At 41.8% G+C, this 15,326-nt stretch overlaps 1 protein-coding gene across 15 annotated transcripts in view; it reads right to left on the reverse strand.

Moving 5' to 3' along the window:
* CAMK2G (calcium/calmodulin dependent protein kinase II gamma) overlaps positions 1 to 15,326 on the reverse strand; it is a 119,811-nt gene that overhangs the window by 18,492 nt on the left and 85,993 nt on the right. For 9 of the 15 annotated variants that reach the window (XM_039554458.1, XM_039554446.1, XM_039554450.1 and 6 more), the window contains 2 exons: positions 9,820 to 9,860; positions 1,319 to 1,351 (listed from right to left, as the gene is read on the reverse strand). In XM_039554458.1, coding sequence (XP_039410392.1) covers positions 1,319 to 1,351; positions 9,820 to 9,860 — 74 coding nt within the window. The remainder of the gene's footprint in view (positions 1 to 1,318; positions 1,352 to 9,819; positions 9,861 to 15,326) is intronic. The other 6 variants (XM_039554449.1, XM_039554447.1, XM_039554452.1 and 3 more) reach the window with 1 other exon arrangement.

Below are 15,326 nucleotides of genomic sequence, written 5' to 3' on the forward strand. Positions count from 1 at the left end.
GTGCAAGAAAACAGACCAGTGCTCATATCGCAGGGACACACACATGTAGCCAACTGAAAGAAAGTAACTACCAACACATGGGCTGTCTCTGGTTGTTCAGCCACTTTCACTGCTTCCATGTTTTCAGACGCTGATGCTTACATGGTTTACATATCCCAGCTGCTTTAAAACAACATGCAAAGGGAATTTAAGTATTGCTGGCAGTGGGCAAAAAAGAAGGGCAAGAAAGACACAGTGAACTTCTGCCCCACATAAAGGCAGGGCTGGTGAAAAGTTAGTCACTCGCATCAGATTTTCAAAGCAGTACTTTGGGATTACTTTTTTTGTGTGGTTTTTTACATAGTTTAAAGATGTCATCGAAGGAGAATTAATCTTCCAGGTAATAATGCAAAAACAATTATTCTGCTTTCTCAGTACTGTAACACTCCCACTTCTGGGAAACAGGAGAAATATTTTCTGTTATTTTTCTGTGCACAGGAAATAATACAATAACTGACTTTTGTACTTTAGTTACTGTTCATATCTTGGTGTCAAAGTGTGTCATTGGGCTATGTATGACTCCTGACAATATGACACTGGCCAATTTCCTCTTTGGACCCTTGAGAGTGGATTTGACTACTTTTTTGACAAATTCTATAGACGTCAAACACCTTGATGGATGAAAAAGAAAATGAACAGGACAGGGGACACAGTTACTGGGTATTTGGTCATGCTGGGATACATAAACAAGATCAGGACAAAAGGAAGTTTTGGATTATAAAGGCTCTGACAAACCTTTTCAGTAAGTATGCTAAAAAAAGGAGTGACCGGCAACTCTGAGCTGCCCAGTGGTGCTGTGTTCACACATTTCATCTGAACAGTGGAGCCCCATCAGTCTCTGCCACATTTAGAGTGACTCCCAGTTTGTTCTACAATGCAAGGCTCCTATCAAGGATGACAGCACCAACACCAGGCAAAGCACCTGTTCCTCTTTTTTGGCACCTCTGCAACAGAATGACAAAGCCTCATGTCCAGGCAAGGCACACACCTGCTCTGCTGAGCCCAGGAGAACCACTGCCTTTTTTTGTTACGCACTCAGAGCAGGCATAGCCAAACTGCATTGCCAGCAGTTGGATTTTCTGCACAAAATGGGAGCTATATGTGGCCAGAGGATCACAGAGCCCTTTTTGTGAGGACATGGACCCTTCAGTGCACACTGATCCCCCCTGCCGCCCCCCTGCACGGACATGCTATGTAGGGTGATGAGCACAAGCCGAGCGTGCATGGCATGAAAAATGGCGGAGGTACGAATCGCAGGCAGCTTACGGGAGGTGCTCACCATCAAATGCACACTGGAGCTCGACTTCCTTTTCTGGACACATCATTGAGAGAGGGAAAGAGAAGGGAAGAGAGGAGATGAGAAGAAAAGCACAGAAACTATTCACACATTAGTGTGCAAGCAAGGGCCCCCCTGCCAATAATGCTCCCCTGAGGCAGGTATATGCAGCAGCAGAAATGCACAGACACTCAAAAAGGAGCAGAGAGACGTCACCATTAAAGCACACAGCTACACACCAGGGGAAAGGGCAGGGCTGAAGAACCCCATCCCCTCAAACACTGAGGTCAGAACATAGGTGCCCCACACACTGATATAAGGAGCGAAGACAAGAGAGCAATATATATGCAGAAGATGTGGGATACAAGGGGTGTCTCTCTGTGCTCTCCCACCTCAGAAAATGGGGCAGCTTCCCCAGCCAAACTGAAGAGGTAGGCAGAAACCCCCTGTGTGTTCACATTTGGAGGATGCAGAGGTGTGTCTGCAACTCAAATTAGAGGGTAAGTAGGAGGGCACAACAGGAAGGCACACACAGGGGCTAAAGAAAGAAGAAGGAACTTCTGTGCGTAGCATGGGAAGGAGAAAGGCTCACTCACACAGAATTTGGGGCTGATTGGAGAGGTAAGGTGCATTAATGCTCAAACAAGAAAGACAGAAGCACTCAACAGCCAGAACACTTTGCACTCTCAGATACTGGGAGAAGAACAAACAGGTTCAAACACTATTCAACCTTCTTGGACTCTGCTCTTGTTCAATGGCATCTTCAGTCACCTTCAAAGACACCTTCACACCAAACATCACTCCCCAGTAGACAAGTCTCAGCATGCACTTCCCTCCTTTTTCACTAAACTCTTAGTGTCATCCAGCCCAAGCTGAGCCTGGCAGGTCTTTCAGCATTACAATGCTATTACTTCTCCCTGCTTCTCCACATACATTTTCCATCTGCCCTTCTCCTTCAGTACTATCTAGGCTACTTCTCTGCTGCTTACTACAGTCTAGCCCACAGAGTAGTGTAGGACAGCACCCCCCAGTCAAAACCCACAATGGCGTGGGCTCAGTTCTGCAGCTCTGGACTCCTGCATACTACCACAGCCCCCCCCCGGAGCAGCCTGTGAACACAGTACAGGCCATGGAGTTGTTCCTCCCCACTTCATACACTTGCTGAGCCTTCACAGCTCTTACCTTGAATATTGCCTTCATCCCTGCTATCCTCACATCAGAACTCAAGCACACATAGAGACTGGCATGTCTTTGAAAGCAGAAGTGCCCATGTTCACCTCATACCCAGGCCAGAACCACACTTATTCACACCATAGAGTCCACAATCACATAGCCACTGCATGAACAGTCTCAAAGTAGCAAAGCTTCTGCTTCATCTGATCTTTAATTCCAGTACAGACAGACTCTGATCTGTTCAGCATTTGGCTCACAAATCTTCCACTTCATGGAGGCACAACATAGGGCTTGCCATTACATGGTTTAAAAATTTGTGATTCCTCTCATATTCTTTCAGGACAATTTAGCTTCTCCACAGGCTTTTCCTCAAGCTACAGCTAAAACAGCGTGTACTACCAGTGCGTGAATACAATGCTTAGATGGCCAACAACACAGAGGAATCCTTGTACCCTATCACAACAGGGAATTTTTAACTGGGAAAAATGGAAATTCACACCAATGAAAAACTTCAGTTTTTTACTTTTAATGTATCCTGTAAGTTGCAGCAGACAAAAAGAGACTATATGGATACTGAGGTAAACCTCTCTCTAAGAAAGACAGTCTCACTTGAAATTCATACAGATTTCCAGTAAGTTACAAAAGTAAAAAAGGGGCAGAAAATGTTAAGATACAAGCAAAAGGTTCAATATGAAAAGAAACAACCAAGCCATGCAGAAAACAAACACCCTCCTATACAGAGGCGCAAGTAACACTGACACAGGAGGAGACAGAACCCTCTGCAGATCAGAATTTAATTAGAGTACAAGCTAAATTTAAAACAGTGTTAGTCTATTACAGGGCATGATGTAGTGTAGAAGTCCCAGAAAGCACATTATTACTGGCTACTATAATAACATGGGGAAGAAAAGCCGTATGAAAAGGGAGTGAAGTCTGTGTTATGACCAGAGCATGAAAGTACTACTAAAACACAAGACAAGGTTAGATAATGCCAACATGAGGCACTGGCAGTAAGTGCTAAAGCATCAAAACTTATTAAGTCCAATCATATACAAGGAAGTTACTAAAACCAGATCAATCTCCCAATACATCTTAACAGCTGCATCAGAACCATCTATGTTACCTTCCCAAGGTGACTAGCTGAGTGAGCAAAGCTTTTTGTTCTTCTTCTAATGTGACTGCAACTTAGCAAAGTAAATAAGAGAACAGAAGTTTAGTTATAGAGTTCTCTTTCCCTTCCATAACACAGATACATCTCTAAGAATTACTAGGCAGCACAGAGATGCCCCAGGGAATGAATAGAATTGTTAAAGGCAGACACAGCCTATGGTAAAGTACCTCACTGAACACTTTAAGGGTTTCCCTACACCTGAGTGACAAAACATTCTCCCAAAGCAGTACAGACAACAAACCTAGGGATAAATGTTTGTTACAGTTCTATTTTTATTATGTGTGTGAATTTTAGGTGTTCATCTCAAAAGAGGAGCAGATCCTCTACAGTGAAACTTAAGGAAGAGTCTTGCTTTAGGTAACAATAAACAGAAGTCAGCAGGTGACAGAAGACAACCTGAAGAATCACTGTCTCTTCAGCATAGCAGCAATACTAGAAATGGTGAGTGTAAATCATTCCACAATAAATACTGTAAGAAGTAGAGTGATTCCAAGCAAGGTCCCATTCACAGCCCTGGGAACTTAACGCGGCTGGTTTTTTTATGACAGCTTTTTGTGTTTCTATCTTCCACATGCAGTTCTCCCCCAGCTTGATACTGACAGTATTTATGTTAAAATATCACGATTGCAGCAACTCTCATTCTTCTGGAGACTATAGTCATTTCAGAACTTAAGGCAGGAAAAAAATGTTGAACTAAAAGCAGATCATCATAGTGAGAGTCATCCTGAACCAGCAAATTTGAGGTCCTATTTCTACTTCTGCTTTAGCCCTTTTGTGTGATGCTGAGCAAATAATTTAATCTTTGTCAATCCATCTTCTCTCTTGCCCTTTTGTCAGCTTGTCTATTTAAATTGTAAGCTAAGAAGCAGGGATTTTCTGCTTGGCCACCACTAGCTAAGCAAACTGGACCCTTGATCTCAGTTGGTGTTTCTAGGCATTACAACAATGCAGTGAAAAAACTGAATGCATCAAAGGTGGATATAACGTGCTACTGGATGTCAGCACTTAAAGGGATCTGAAGGACTCCCCAGGTGTTTTGCATAAAGCAGTTCAGCACGGAACTCTGCTATTCAGATGAACTTGGGTTCTCCCTGTTTAGCTTCACCATAAACAATCTTTAAACAGTATGGCTTTAAGATTATAACAAGTCCAGATACAGATATAGGAGCTTTAACTCCTGCTGGTCACTGTGGATGTTACGTGACCCTTGCAGACTTTATAGGTTGCTTCACCTTGCTACTGTGCCTTCTCTGTTTAAGGCATGCTTTCACCAACTGCTTTCCCTGCAGCCATGTCAGTCTACAGAGCATCCTTCCTTCCTCACATACTCTTTACTGGGCAAAGGGCAGGGAAAGCTGGTACCCATCAGGCATAAAATATACACTTACTGCAATATTCCTTACAAACAGCAGAACAAATGGTATTTGGTGCCTCTTTGCAGTTACGTAACATAAAGGTCAGATTTTAAAACATTCACCTTGTTAAACCAAAAAATGGATTTTTACTCTTTCAGCTGAGTCCTCCTTTCAGCTGTGTTATTCAGCTTTCACTGGGAAAGAAAACAGAGTGCATGTGGCAGAAAGACAAGGCAGAAAATCAACAGACTTTGCAGAGCATTGCAAGTGAATGCTGTTAAAATCTGCATCCCACAGCATACTCCACAATTTAGTATCTACATAGAGTGTTACAGTGGGCCTGAGGAACATTATTGATATTATTTTATAACTCCTAGTCACAAACCCAAGTGGCCAGAAGTAAACAAGAAAGAAAAAGAGAAACTGACAAAGAGCTTAGAGAAGGGCCAATTTAAAAATAATTATAATTACATGCTTAACTAAAAATTACACTTTGTGTATTAACAAATTCTGATTATAGAAATGGGTCTGACAGGCCCTGCTAGAACTGGAAACACATACAGCCTCTCACACCAGCAGGAAGTGAAATACCCCTTTGGAAAAAAGGGAGCACGACTCTTTGAAGTGCTACCCAGAGACAAAAAAAAAAAAAAAAAAAAAAATCAGCAGTAAGACTGTAACACTAACTACAGAGAGCCCAGACCCTGACAAGCTTAGAGGAAGGACACTCAGCATAAAGTGTCCTTAATCTTCATCCAGGTGTTTGCCCCAGCCCACTCCTTAACCCCTCTCTCACCTTACAGTAGATGGCAAGTCCAGATTACAGGCAGAAGGGGGAACAAGAAAGCAAATAAATTTGATGTGAAACTATCTAAAGTAAATTTTAAAATGGTAGCTGCACAATGTTGCTCATAAATTTAGAATCTTAAAAAAATACCTGGGACCTACAGTGATGACCACAAGATATGTGGTATGTTACATGGCTCTGCACCTCCTCACTTAGTATCTTCTAGTCTCACTTTCTGGATTTGAAAGCAGGAAAGCATATTCCTTGAGGATAAAACTTGGGCCTTCCTGCTGCTACTCCAACAGCTTGGATCCAAATTCTGCTTGAAGAAAGTGAGTGCAGCACTACAAAGGTTTGGTGAGCAGGCAGAATTTAAGATTCAAGGCAGTTTAAATCATTCATTATTTAAGATAATGGAAAAGTTCTCAAGTGCCAAGCTGATGAAATATCTACCAATTAGCAGAATTAGTACTTGAAATAGAAGCAACAGTGCAAAATGAAAACCAGGAATGGTTCAAATAGATTTTGGAAAGGAATTTGCTAGAAGAGAGGGTCATATCCATGGAAATTTATCAAAAGAACCCCAGTGTGGACACACTAGTATTGGAATTAAAAAAAAAAAGTTTCTTTCTTTCTTTCTCCCACTCCCTTCCAAAATGGTCTGATCCAAGTAAAATGCGTGCATCTTCATTGCTTTAGTGTCAAACTTTCTTCAGCGAAGGAATTGAGCCTATTGCTAGAGAAAAAAAAATTGTGCCTTTTTTTTATGTATCAGCTCAACACAACTCACACTAGATGCTCATATCACCACGTATGACTATTAAATCATTTCTCTCTCATTTATGCTAAGTCAGCAAGACATGCTGTACCTTGCATCAGAAATTCACAAACACACATTTTCACGGAGTTATTGGGAATAAAGCCTGAGAAAGATGTATATGTCTCACAATTACATAGTATTGTGTAATACTGTGTAATAGAAATTCCTACTGTACTTGTCAAACAATCCAGAATTCTAGCACAGACAGCTCTGAATGCCAGCCAAAAACCAGGGAAAGTTACCTTGAACAGAAAGTAAATCAATACAAACTGGCAGTACTTTTTTCTCAGTGTCTTTAAAGCCATTAAGTTTTACACTAGTGTAATAATCCACTTGTGGAAAAAATACTCCTTCTAAGAGAAATACTCTTTCATTCTTATCTACTTTGTGGATATCTGTGACAACAGCCTCATGGTGCACAGTCACCCTGGATCAGATAAAACCACTGAAGAAACTGAAATGTATTTTCTCTCAAATCTCCATAAAGAGTTGATTTCCAAGAAGGTTTTAAGAGAAAAACAAACAGAAAATTCAACCATCAAACAAACCAGTCTGCTTATCTGGAGGAAACATGAGAAACAGCCTAACCAGATGGCATGTGGTCAGCAGCAGACTACAGTTAAAACTACCACATGCAGTACTTGTTCTAAACCTACATCTGATGTTAGAATAATTTATATGGGAAGTGAGAGTGAAAAGGACACCGCAAAGCTGAAAATCTGGTTGGTGCTCAAGCCACGGTATTTGTGCTCTGCATTACTGCAACGGGCAGAAAATCATCGTTTGCTGCAAGTAAGACCAGATGCTCCCAACTCAGCCAGACACTGGCAGAGTTGTTTGTCAGAACTGTACAGGGTGAGAAAGTGAGTGGAGCTAAAATGACAAGTTTCCTGCAAAAGGAGCAACACATGACAAGTATGCTGGTCACAATGGTGAGGCCACCAACCAGTGACCGGCACAGAGATTGTCTCCAGCAGCCAATGGGCCAGTACTGCTCCAATAAGCAAATGGACATGGTAAAGGGCTACACTACCATGGGGTGACTAATGGGATGCAGCACCCATTACAGTAGGGCAAGGAAAGAGATAAGCACATAGACACAGAAATCCTACAACAGAAGTGTTAAGGATGTCCTACAAACATACACAGACTACTACCCGCTCTCTATCTTGTCCAAGCTTAGCACTGGGGGAGAACAACTTGTACTTTTAAAATTCTGTATTACTGAGCAGAAGAGTAAGTCAAAACAGGAGCTTTAATAAGAAATATATTATTATTTCTGAGTTTTAACACTTACAGAAATGAGGACTCAAAACCCACACTTGAAGATAGACACCATTTAGGGAAAATGGGAAGCTTAAACTCCTCTCCTGAGGGCCCTCAGCCCAGGATGAACATGAGCAAAGCACCTCATGGACAACACTGGGCTTCACACTGCAAAGCCAGACTGCTGTAAGAGTTTGGAGGGAGGAAGCTGCATGCAGACTCTTGACTGCAGGTCTCCAGTGTCCTGCAAAAGCAGTGGTTTCCTGAGGAGAATCTCATTCACCATGAACAGAGAATGCTATGCTCTCTAATATACCTTCCACTTTACAGGGATTCAATTACACATACGAGGAACAACGTATACTGCAAAGAGCTGAAGAAAAGTAAATCCAGAATTATCCTTTTCACAGAGGAAGACACAGAGGAAGAGGTGTACTCCATGAACCAAACACCACAAGCTTTCCATGGAGCTGGAAGGTTCTAACATACAGGATCTCCTTGTAACTACACTATCAGGAAGTTGTGCCTCAAGATTTACATGCACATCCTTTGTCCATTTTTTGAATATTTTGACCCAAGATTTTGAAGCAAGCAGCTGTTGGTTCACAGTTCACAACATTTGGGATAATCCATTCTTATTCCACTGGAATTCTACTGTAATGTTTTCAATATCAACAAATGCAGCAACTATAACACACTTGCTGTATTAGTGTGCATGCATTCAATGCATGTCTGTACAAGAGGCAGGCTGGTGCAATGGCCAAAAGCTCACTCTTGCTGGCACATTTCAAAGACAAGAATCCTAGGGCAAGAACAGCATTTTCATAGAGCATTTTGATCAAAAAAAACTAACCCCAAAACTTGGGTGTCAGTAGGGAAGAATACTGCAGAACTGTAAGAATGCATGTTTTATTAGAGCAGTTCCCAAAAAAACCCCGTAACTTCTGAAAACACCTCTTTTTCCAGCAGCCTGCTTGTACTGTGAGGCCTCTGGGAACAAAGCCTCATTAAAATGGAAAAAGGCTCAGAAAGCAGGAGAGAACAAGTGTGCTGGTTCTGCAGTGTGAATGTCAGCCTCCCAGCATGGGGAGAATGAAGACTGTCCACAGTGCGAAACCAGGAGATGAACTGCTCCACCTAACAGCTGTGGAGAAAGGTTTGGACTTCAAAGAAAAATGCAAGCAAATAAACCCAACTCTTCTTTTCCATGTGGAGGACAATTATCCTTTGGAACAGTTAGGGGAGGACTGTGCTCTAGACTGTAATTATCTCTCCTCCAGTACCAGATGGTAAAGGGCTGCTGCCTGCAACAACAGAGCCTTTGCAAGGGCCTATGTGACCTCCAGAATTAAATTATGACCATGCAACACAAAGAGGGACATTGAAGTGGGGAAAAAGTAATTCCCTTCAGAAGGGAACAGAAAAGTGCCTCAACTTCAGGCACGTGAACTGAACTCTTAATGCAATACTCAGTTTCCGTTCTGTCCAAACATGAACATTTGGAGGCTCCTCCTTCCCCACCCTTCTTCCCAGCTCAACCTTCAGCATCTGTCCAAGGGAGTAGACAAAAAAACTTCCATGGGGTCTGCTGGGTATATCATCACTCTGCACTGAACAAAACAGACTAGTCAGAGGCATGTGTTACAACTGAGCAAGTCCTTGGTCTTTCTAATCCAGTGCTGACCACTTCTCCATACATCACAGGAAGGGGAAAAGGAATTCCTCCTGCTACAACAGTGCATGTAGCTAGTTGTGCATGTAGGGAACACTAAGATCCCACCCAGGCTTCCATAACAAGACACTGTTTATAAGCAATCCCAGCCACAGGACAGGGCTGTGGTTTTACCCTGGAAGGGGACGGGCACCAGAGAGAGTGGCTGCCTCCTGTTCAGATGGTGGGAGAGACAGTGAAATGGCAAAGCAAGAACTTACCTTCACTCCATCTGACTTCTTGTTCAGCAGGCTTTTGGCAGCTGTGGAGAGAAGCAGAAGTAGGTCAGATTTTGGTTTCAAGACTTCTCTCTCTCTCCCCCCACCACTTCCCTCAAAAATGCACAAAACTTCAGAAGGACAACCATCCTGCTAACTCCGCTCTAGCAGCAAGAGACCTGGAAAACAGGACAAGTCACTCATTAAATCCAGCCTGATAGCAGAGAGTCGTCTACCCTATCATTCACCTATTTAAGCAAAAATACTACCACTTTTACCACCTCAAGAGAACCAAGTCTGAAATGGTAATTCAGAGCTTCTCTGTCAATGCTCCACTCTCACACTGTGACCCCATCCAGAAGTGTCAGCAGTTACAGGGGGAAAAGCTTAAGAAATCTGTCAGATTTTTGCAACAGGATAAAGGCTGCACCTATAAGTGCAGCCATCCACATAACACATGTAGTTTATAAAGGGGGTACTGATAACACAGAAGCCTTCTGATTACTGTTACTCACAGTTACTCTGAGGATGGCTGGATAGCTAAAAGGAAGGGACTGAAAAAGTGCAAAAGGCAGCATCTGACAACTGTTAAAAAAAGAGAGAATGGCAAAAGAAACAGGGAACTAGGCTGAATTTCTTCACTGAAAGATAACAATGCTCTTCTGTGCTCAACTTGAACAACTGGCACTATCAATGAAACTGAGAGAATGATAAGCACACTGAGAGAGCCCACAACAAATGCCTGGCAGAAGGCACACTTGGGAGTGATGAAGATGCTCCATCTATTACAGCAAAATGGTACACTGACATCAACTGTCAACAGTAAGACTCCATCTACAATTTCAACAGATATAAAACATATCTTGTCTACTTACGAAGAATGTTTTCAGTTGTTTCAACATCTGTAAACAGCATGAAAGACAACTACTGTACCAACATATGATATGGCTCTCCTAAGCAGCTGCTGGGAAGCTTATGGGTCTGGGCACCTGGGTTTTAGGTGCAGCAAAGATGAGGCCTAGGGAAAAGGCAAGTCCTAAGACAATGCTCACGTGACTGTTGAAATGTTCCATTCCCAAGGACATGCTGACCAACTTGCACAGAGTGCTCAGTCTCTCTAGAAGCAGCAACATTAGGCAAAAAAGGATTTTGCGATACCTAAGCAACTGTTCTAATTTTATGTCAACCACATTTTCCACCCTGCCTTCCCTACAAGACCCTACAGACACAGATTAACTACACAATATTAGCTGAGTTGGTGCAAATGACTACAGCATCTCCTCCCAACAAAGAGGTGGCACCCCATATAAGCTTCCTAGAATCTTTGAATTGGTTTCCTAATTCTACTCCCTAATGCAAGTATAAAGCTAGATTACAATTTTGTTTTCATTCCAGTTCTCAGTAACCAAGAACACCAGAAGAACCTCATGCAGAGGTTTTCTGAATGAGATATGTCAAACCACAGTGTTTCAATGTGCACACACGAAGGTGGGCCAAATGACCCAAACAACTCATCTGCCCTGAAACAGTCTCTTTGCTGAGTGTAAACATATTAAAGCATTGCAAGACTGCAAGACAAACAAGTTCTGGCCACCTTCAAGGCATGACAAAGGCTAGCTTGATTCTACATGCAAGTGAGAAGGAGAACAACGTGACTACAGGATCAAAAGGGGTCCAGCGTTCATACTGCACATGCATCAAGGCATCTCACACAACAACTGCTGAAAACAAGAAACTGTTACAGCCTTACAACACTTCAGAAGGAGTAAAGGATTCTGCAACTTAACAAATATGCCAAATGGGACATCCTTGAAGTGAAAAAAACCCAACACCATCAGAAAAGCAAAAGAGTACCACCATATGTTCTGGGAACGACCCAGAGACAAGCAGGGAAGCAACATTTTTCACACTTTCTGCAGTTTTCCCACAACCTCACATTTGTCTTTGTGGACAGAAGACAGCTTAAAATCATGTTCTACAACATTAAAGAAAATTCAGCTGAGAGTCCCACTCTGCAGCCCAGCACTATGTAATGTTGTGCTGGGCTGCAGCCTGCTTGTCCAGCCTCCTTCCCTGACTGCACCTCTGCATGGCACACACTGCTCGCCCACAGGCCTGACAGCATCCCAGTACTGTAGAAAGAAACTTGGTCTGTGGTGTATTTAGTTCTTGCAGCGTACTGTGGTTTATAAGGACAGCTGGAGAGCCCATGAAATGCATTCACACATGAAGATGATTCAGACACCTCAGTCAAAAGGGAAGCATGCAGGTCTACCCACAGATCAACCTGTACATGTTACAAGACGGAAATTAAAGGGGATTTCTGCACAAGCAACAAGACTTCCTGTAACAATAATCATTTTAGAAGACAGGCAGATTAGCAAAGAGACAACAGGAAGGGAAAAATCCAAAGACAGATGCAGGCAGATTCTTTACTGTTCCTGGAATGGTCTTGTACCAATGCTCTATGGTTTTCCAGGCATGCGATACTAGTATTAATTTTTTTCTATCCTTCCCATTTCCTCTACATGTTAAAGGGATTAAATTCCCTCTTCTCAGTGAGCTAAGAGTTCTCCTAGAGTAAAGAAACACAAAAGCACATGCTGTTAACCCAGTAACTTAAAAACAGAATCCTGTTCTTGGCTTAACAAGACACTCTTCAGTTAATCTCTGAAGAGAAACACAAAAGGCCTCTCCTGCACATACCCCTCCCTTTTCCCGCATTTCTCAGTTTTGGCCTCCATAGTAAACAGCCTGAGCTGTGAACCATGCTCCTGGCAGAAACACAAATCCCTAATGCTGAACTCATCAGCAATAAACACCAGACACTCTGGATGTACCAGAGCCAAGAGGGGACTGAAGAGGAATTGAAATACCCACTCCAAAGACAGCCACAGGTGGTATCTTCCCCACTGCCAGTCCTACTGCTCCTCTTCCAGAGAGAGCAGCCCTTCATCCAGCCTGCCCTTGGGTTTGCCCTGCCCTCAGCTGCCAAAACTCAGTTACATTTCTCACCTCAGTTAAGCTTCCAGAGTTTTTTTTGGGGATGCAGGAGGAACACTGCGGTTGCTTTTATTAAGTCTGACTAACTTACCGTGCTAGTCTAACAGACAAACCAAGTTCTGCCTTCTAAACATAAGCATTTGTACCTGAAGAATTCTGGACTTTACTGAGACTTGATAAAATAAAAATTGTATCATACCAACACAGACTTCCCAATGACACAGAATTGCAGCTTGACATCCTCATATTCTCAGTTCGAAGAAAGTCATATTAACTATTTCTCAACTCGATGTCACTTCTGGGGTCACCACAAAGGAGTCAACAGTCAGTCTACAGTCACAAGAAGCACTTCTGGCTACCATCACAAACAATGCCCATGAATGCAGTGTAACTTCAAGAGTATCTATTTATTAAGGATAAACACCACAATAAAAAGTATTCACAGAGCTTTCCTAAACGTTAGAGAGAGGAATGTAGAAGTAGAAGAAATGATTATAATCATTTACATCCAATTTGATGATGAATTAGACTCTCTGGCTATGTGATAAACACTTAAATGCAGTAATGAAATCCGTATCACTCTAGGAAGTTGCGAATGGAAGTTACTTACTGAAATCCACTACTTTGGCAGGCCCACACTGTAGTAGTTGAGCACCATTCACTAAAACCCCTTACTGTTTCTTAAGAAATTTAATAGATACAGAAAAAACAACTAAAGACAACTTAATTTTTCATTAAATGTGACTTAATCTTCTTCTTGGAAAATGTGGTTTCCAGTGATGTTACACTTATTTAGTCAAAGCTCTGGAAATACCTTAATAATCTTTTCCCCCTTCATATTTTCATCCTTTGGATTCATACCAGGAGTTACAAGTTTCTGGTCCTGAATCAATATCTACCTAACACAACATAGTAGAAGCTTCAAATATATTACTCATTTCAGTTAAAGGAAAGAACTCAAATTTCAACCTCATATAAATATATACATATATATATATATATGTATGTACATACACACACACACAAAATAGCAAAAATTCAGTTTCACACACACTTCTGGAAGGGTGTAACAAGACAGCAATATATTACAGTACCATTTCAGTATTTGTATTATTTCTTCCTCCTTGCTCTTTAGTCAGCTAAAAATGTCTCTGTACAGGTTACACTAAACATGCACAGGCATATTCAGGCCTTCTTTACTTAGTTAGAAAGAACTCTGCTCCTTGAATCTTCCTCCAGCCTCTCTCAACCTCACCTATCTAGTTAAAATCCCAAACCTGCACATTGGTTAATAAAGATCCGTAGAGACACGTACCGAATTCCAGTTATTGTCACACGCTGCCATAACTCCCTCACAAAACTGACTTGAGCAAGCAGTGACAATAACCCAGAAAAAAGCTCAACATCAGTTAAAAATAGAGGTTTTGGGCATAAGGCTTAATTACCTTCAATGTCTGCCTTATGATATATTTTGGACACAGCACTTGTGCTGAACCACGTGACAGAAGTGAATTTCAGTGTGAAAGCTTGTTGAACAGCTCCCCAAACCAACAGTTGCAATCCCCTTAGGAAAACAGTATTAAGAATTTCACATAGGCCATTTGTAAGTTGTGCATAAAAATCAACTTAAGGAAAAAAGCCACTTCTCAGCATTTTGTGAAGATGGCTGCTCCTAAGATGAAAACCAGGTTTTTTCCATCCTTTCACTCAGTTTATAGCAAGCTTATTTACAGAGTTTTATCTCCATAAATGTGTCCAGGCACCCTTAAATATTGCAGGAATCTCTGAAAACCTTGCCAACTCTCTCCTAGCAATAAATTTACATTTACTTCTCAGAAGATGATTTAGGAGTTTCTTGCATATGATCTAACCAGTTGATTTACCCAACTGCACTTGTGTATTCTGTAAGTGAATGCACATCAGTGTTTGCTTGGATTATCTGAACATCAGAAGCTCCAGGTGAACACCCAAGTAATCCTGTGTATAGCCTGGTGTGACCCTAACAATCTGACAACAAAACTTAGATTGCATTGTTCTCTCTTGCAGCTGAATTAACCACACCAGAGTGTGGAGAGAAGCTACAGATCCCTTATTATAACCAGGTTTCAACTTCCTGACTTATACTGAAAGGAGTGCAACTGTACCTGCTTTTAACAAATAGCCCACAGCTGGCCTGAGATGCAGTCTTCTAAAGTGAACCACAAACAGCCAATATTAAATGGCTAAATGTATCATAACTGGGGAAAGGAACCAGATATCCTTTAACTTAACTGGCCTGGGGCAAAAGGCACATAGCAAGCAACAAATTACTCAAAAGAACAGAAACTTGTTTTTGTTTTTTTTTTTTTTCCTTTGTAAAAAGCAAGAATTTTTGGTAGACTAAAAAAGAGAGTGAGTACCGCTACAGATTCTTTAGGTATACAATTTATCACAGGCCTACACAGTGAAGGAACTCCATATTACAAAATGTGACACAGGAGATAGTAATGACAACAAGATTAAAGGAG

This window comes from Corvus cornix, chromosome 6 (genome assembly GCF_000738735.6).
Source record: "Corvus cornix cornix isolate S_Up_H32 chromosome 6, ASM73873v5, whole genome shotgun sequence".
Lineage (NCBI taxonomy): Eukaryota > Metazoa > Chordata > Aves > Passeriformes > Corvidae > Corvus > Corvus cornix.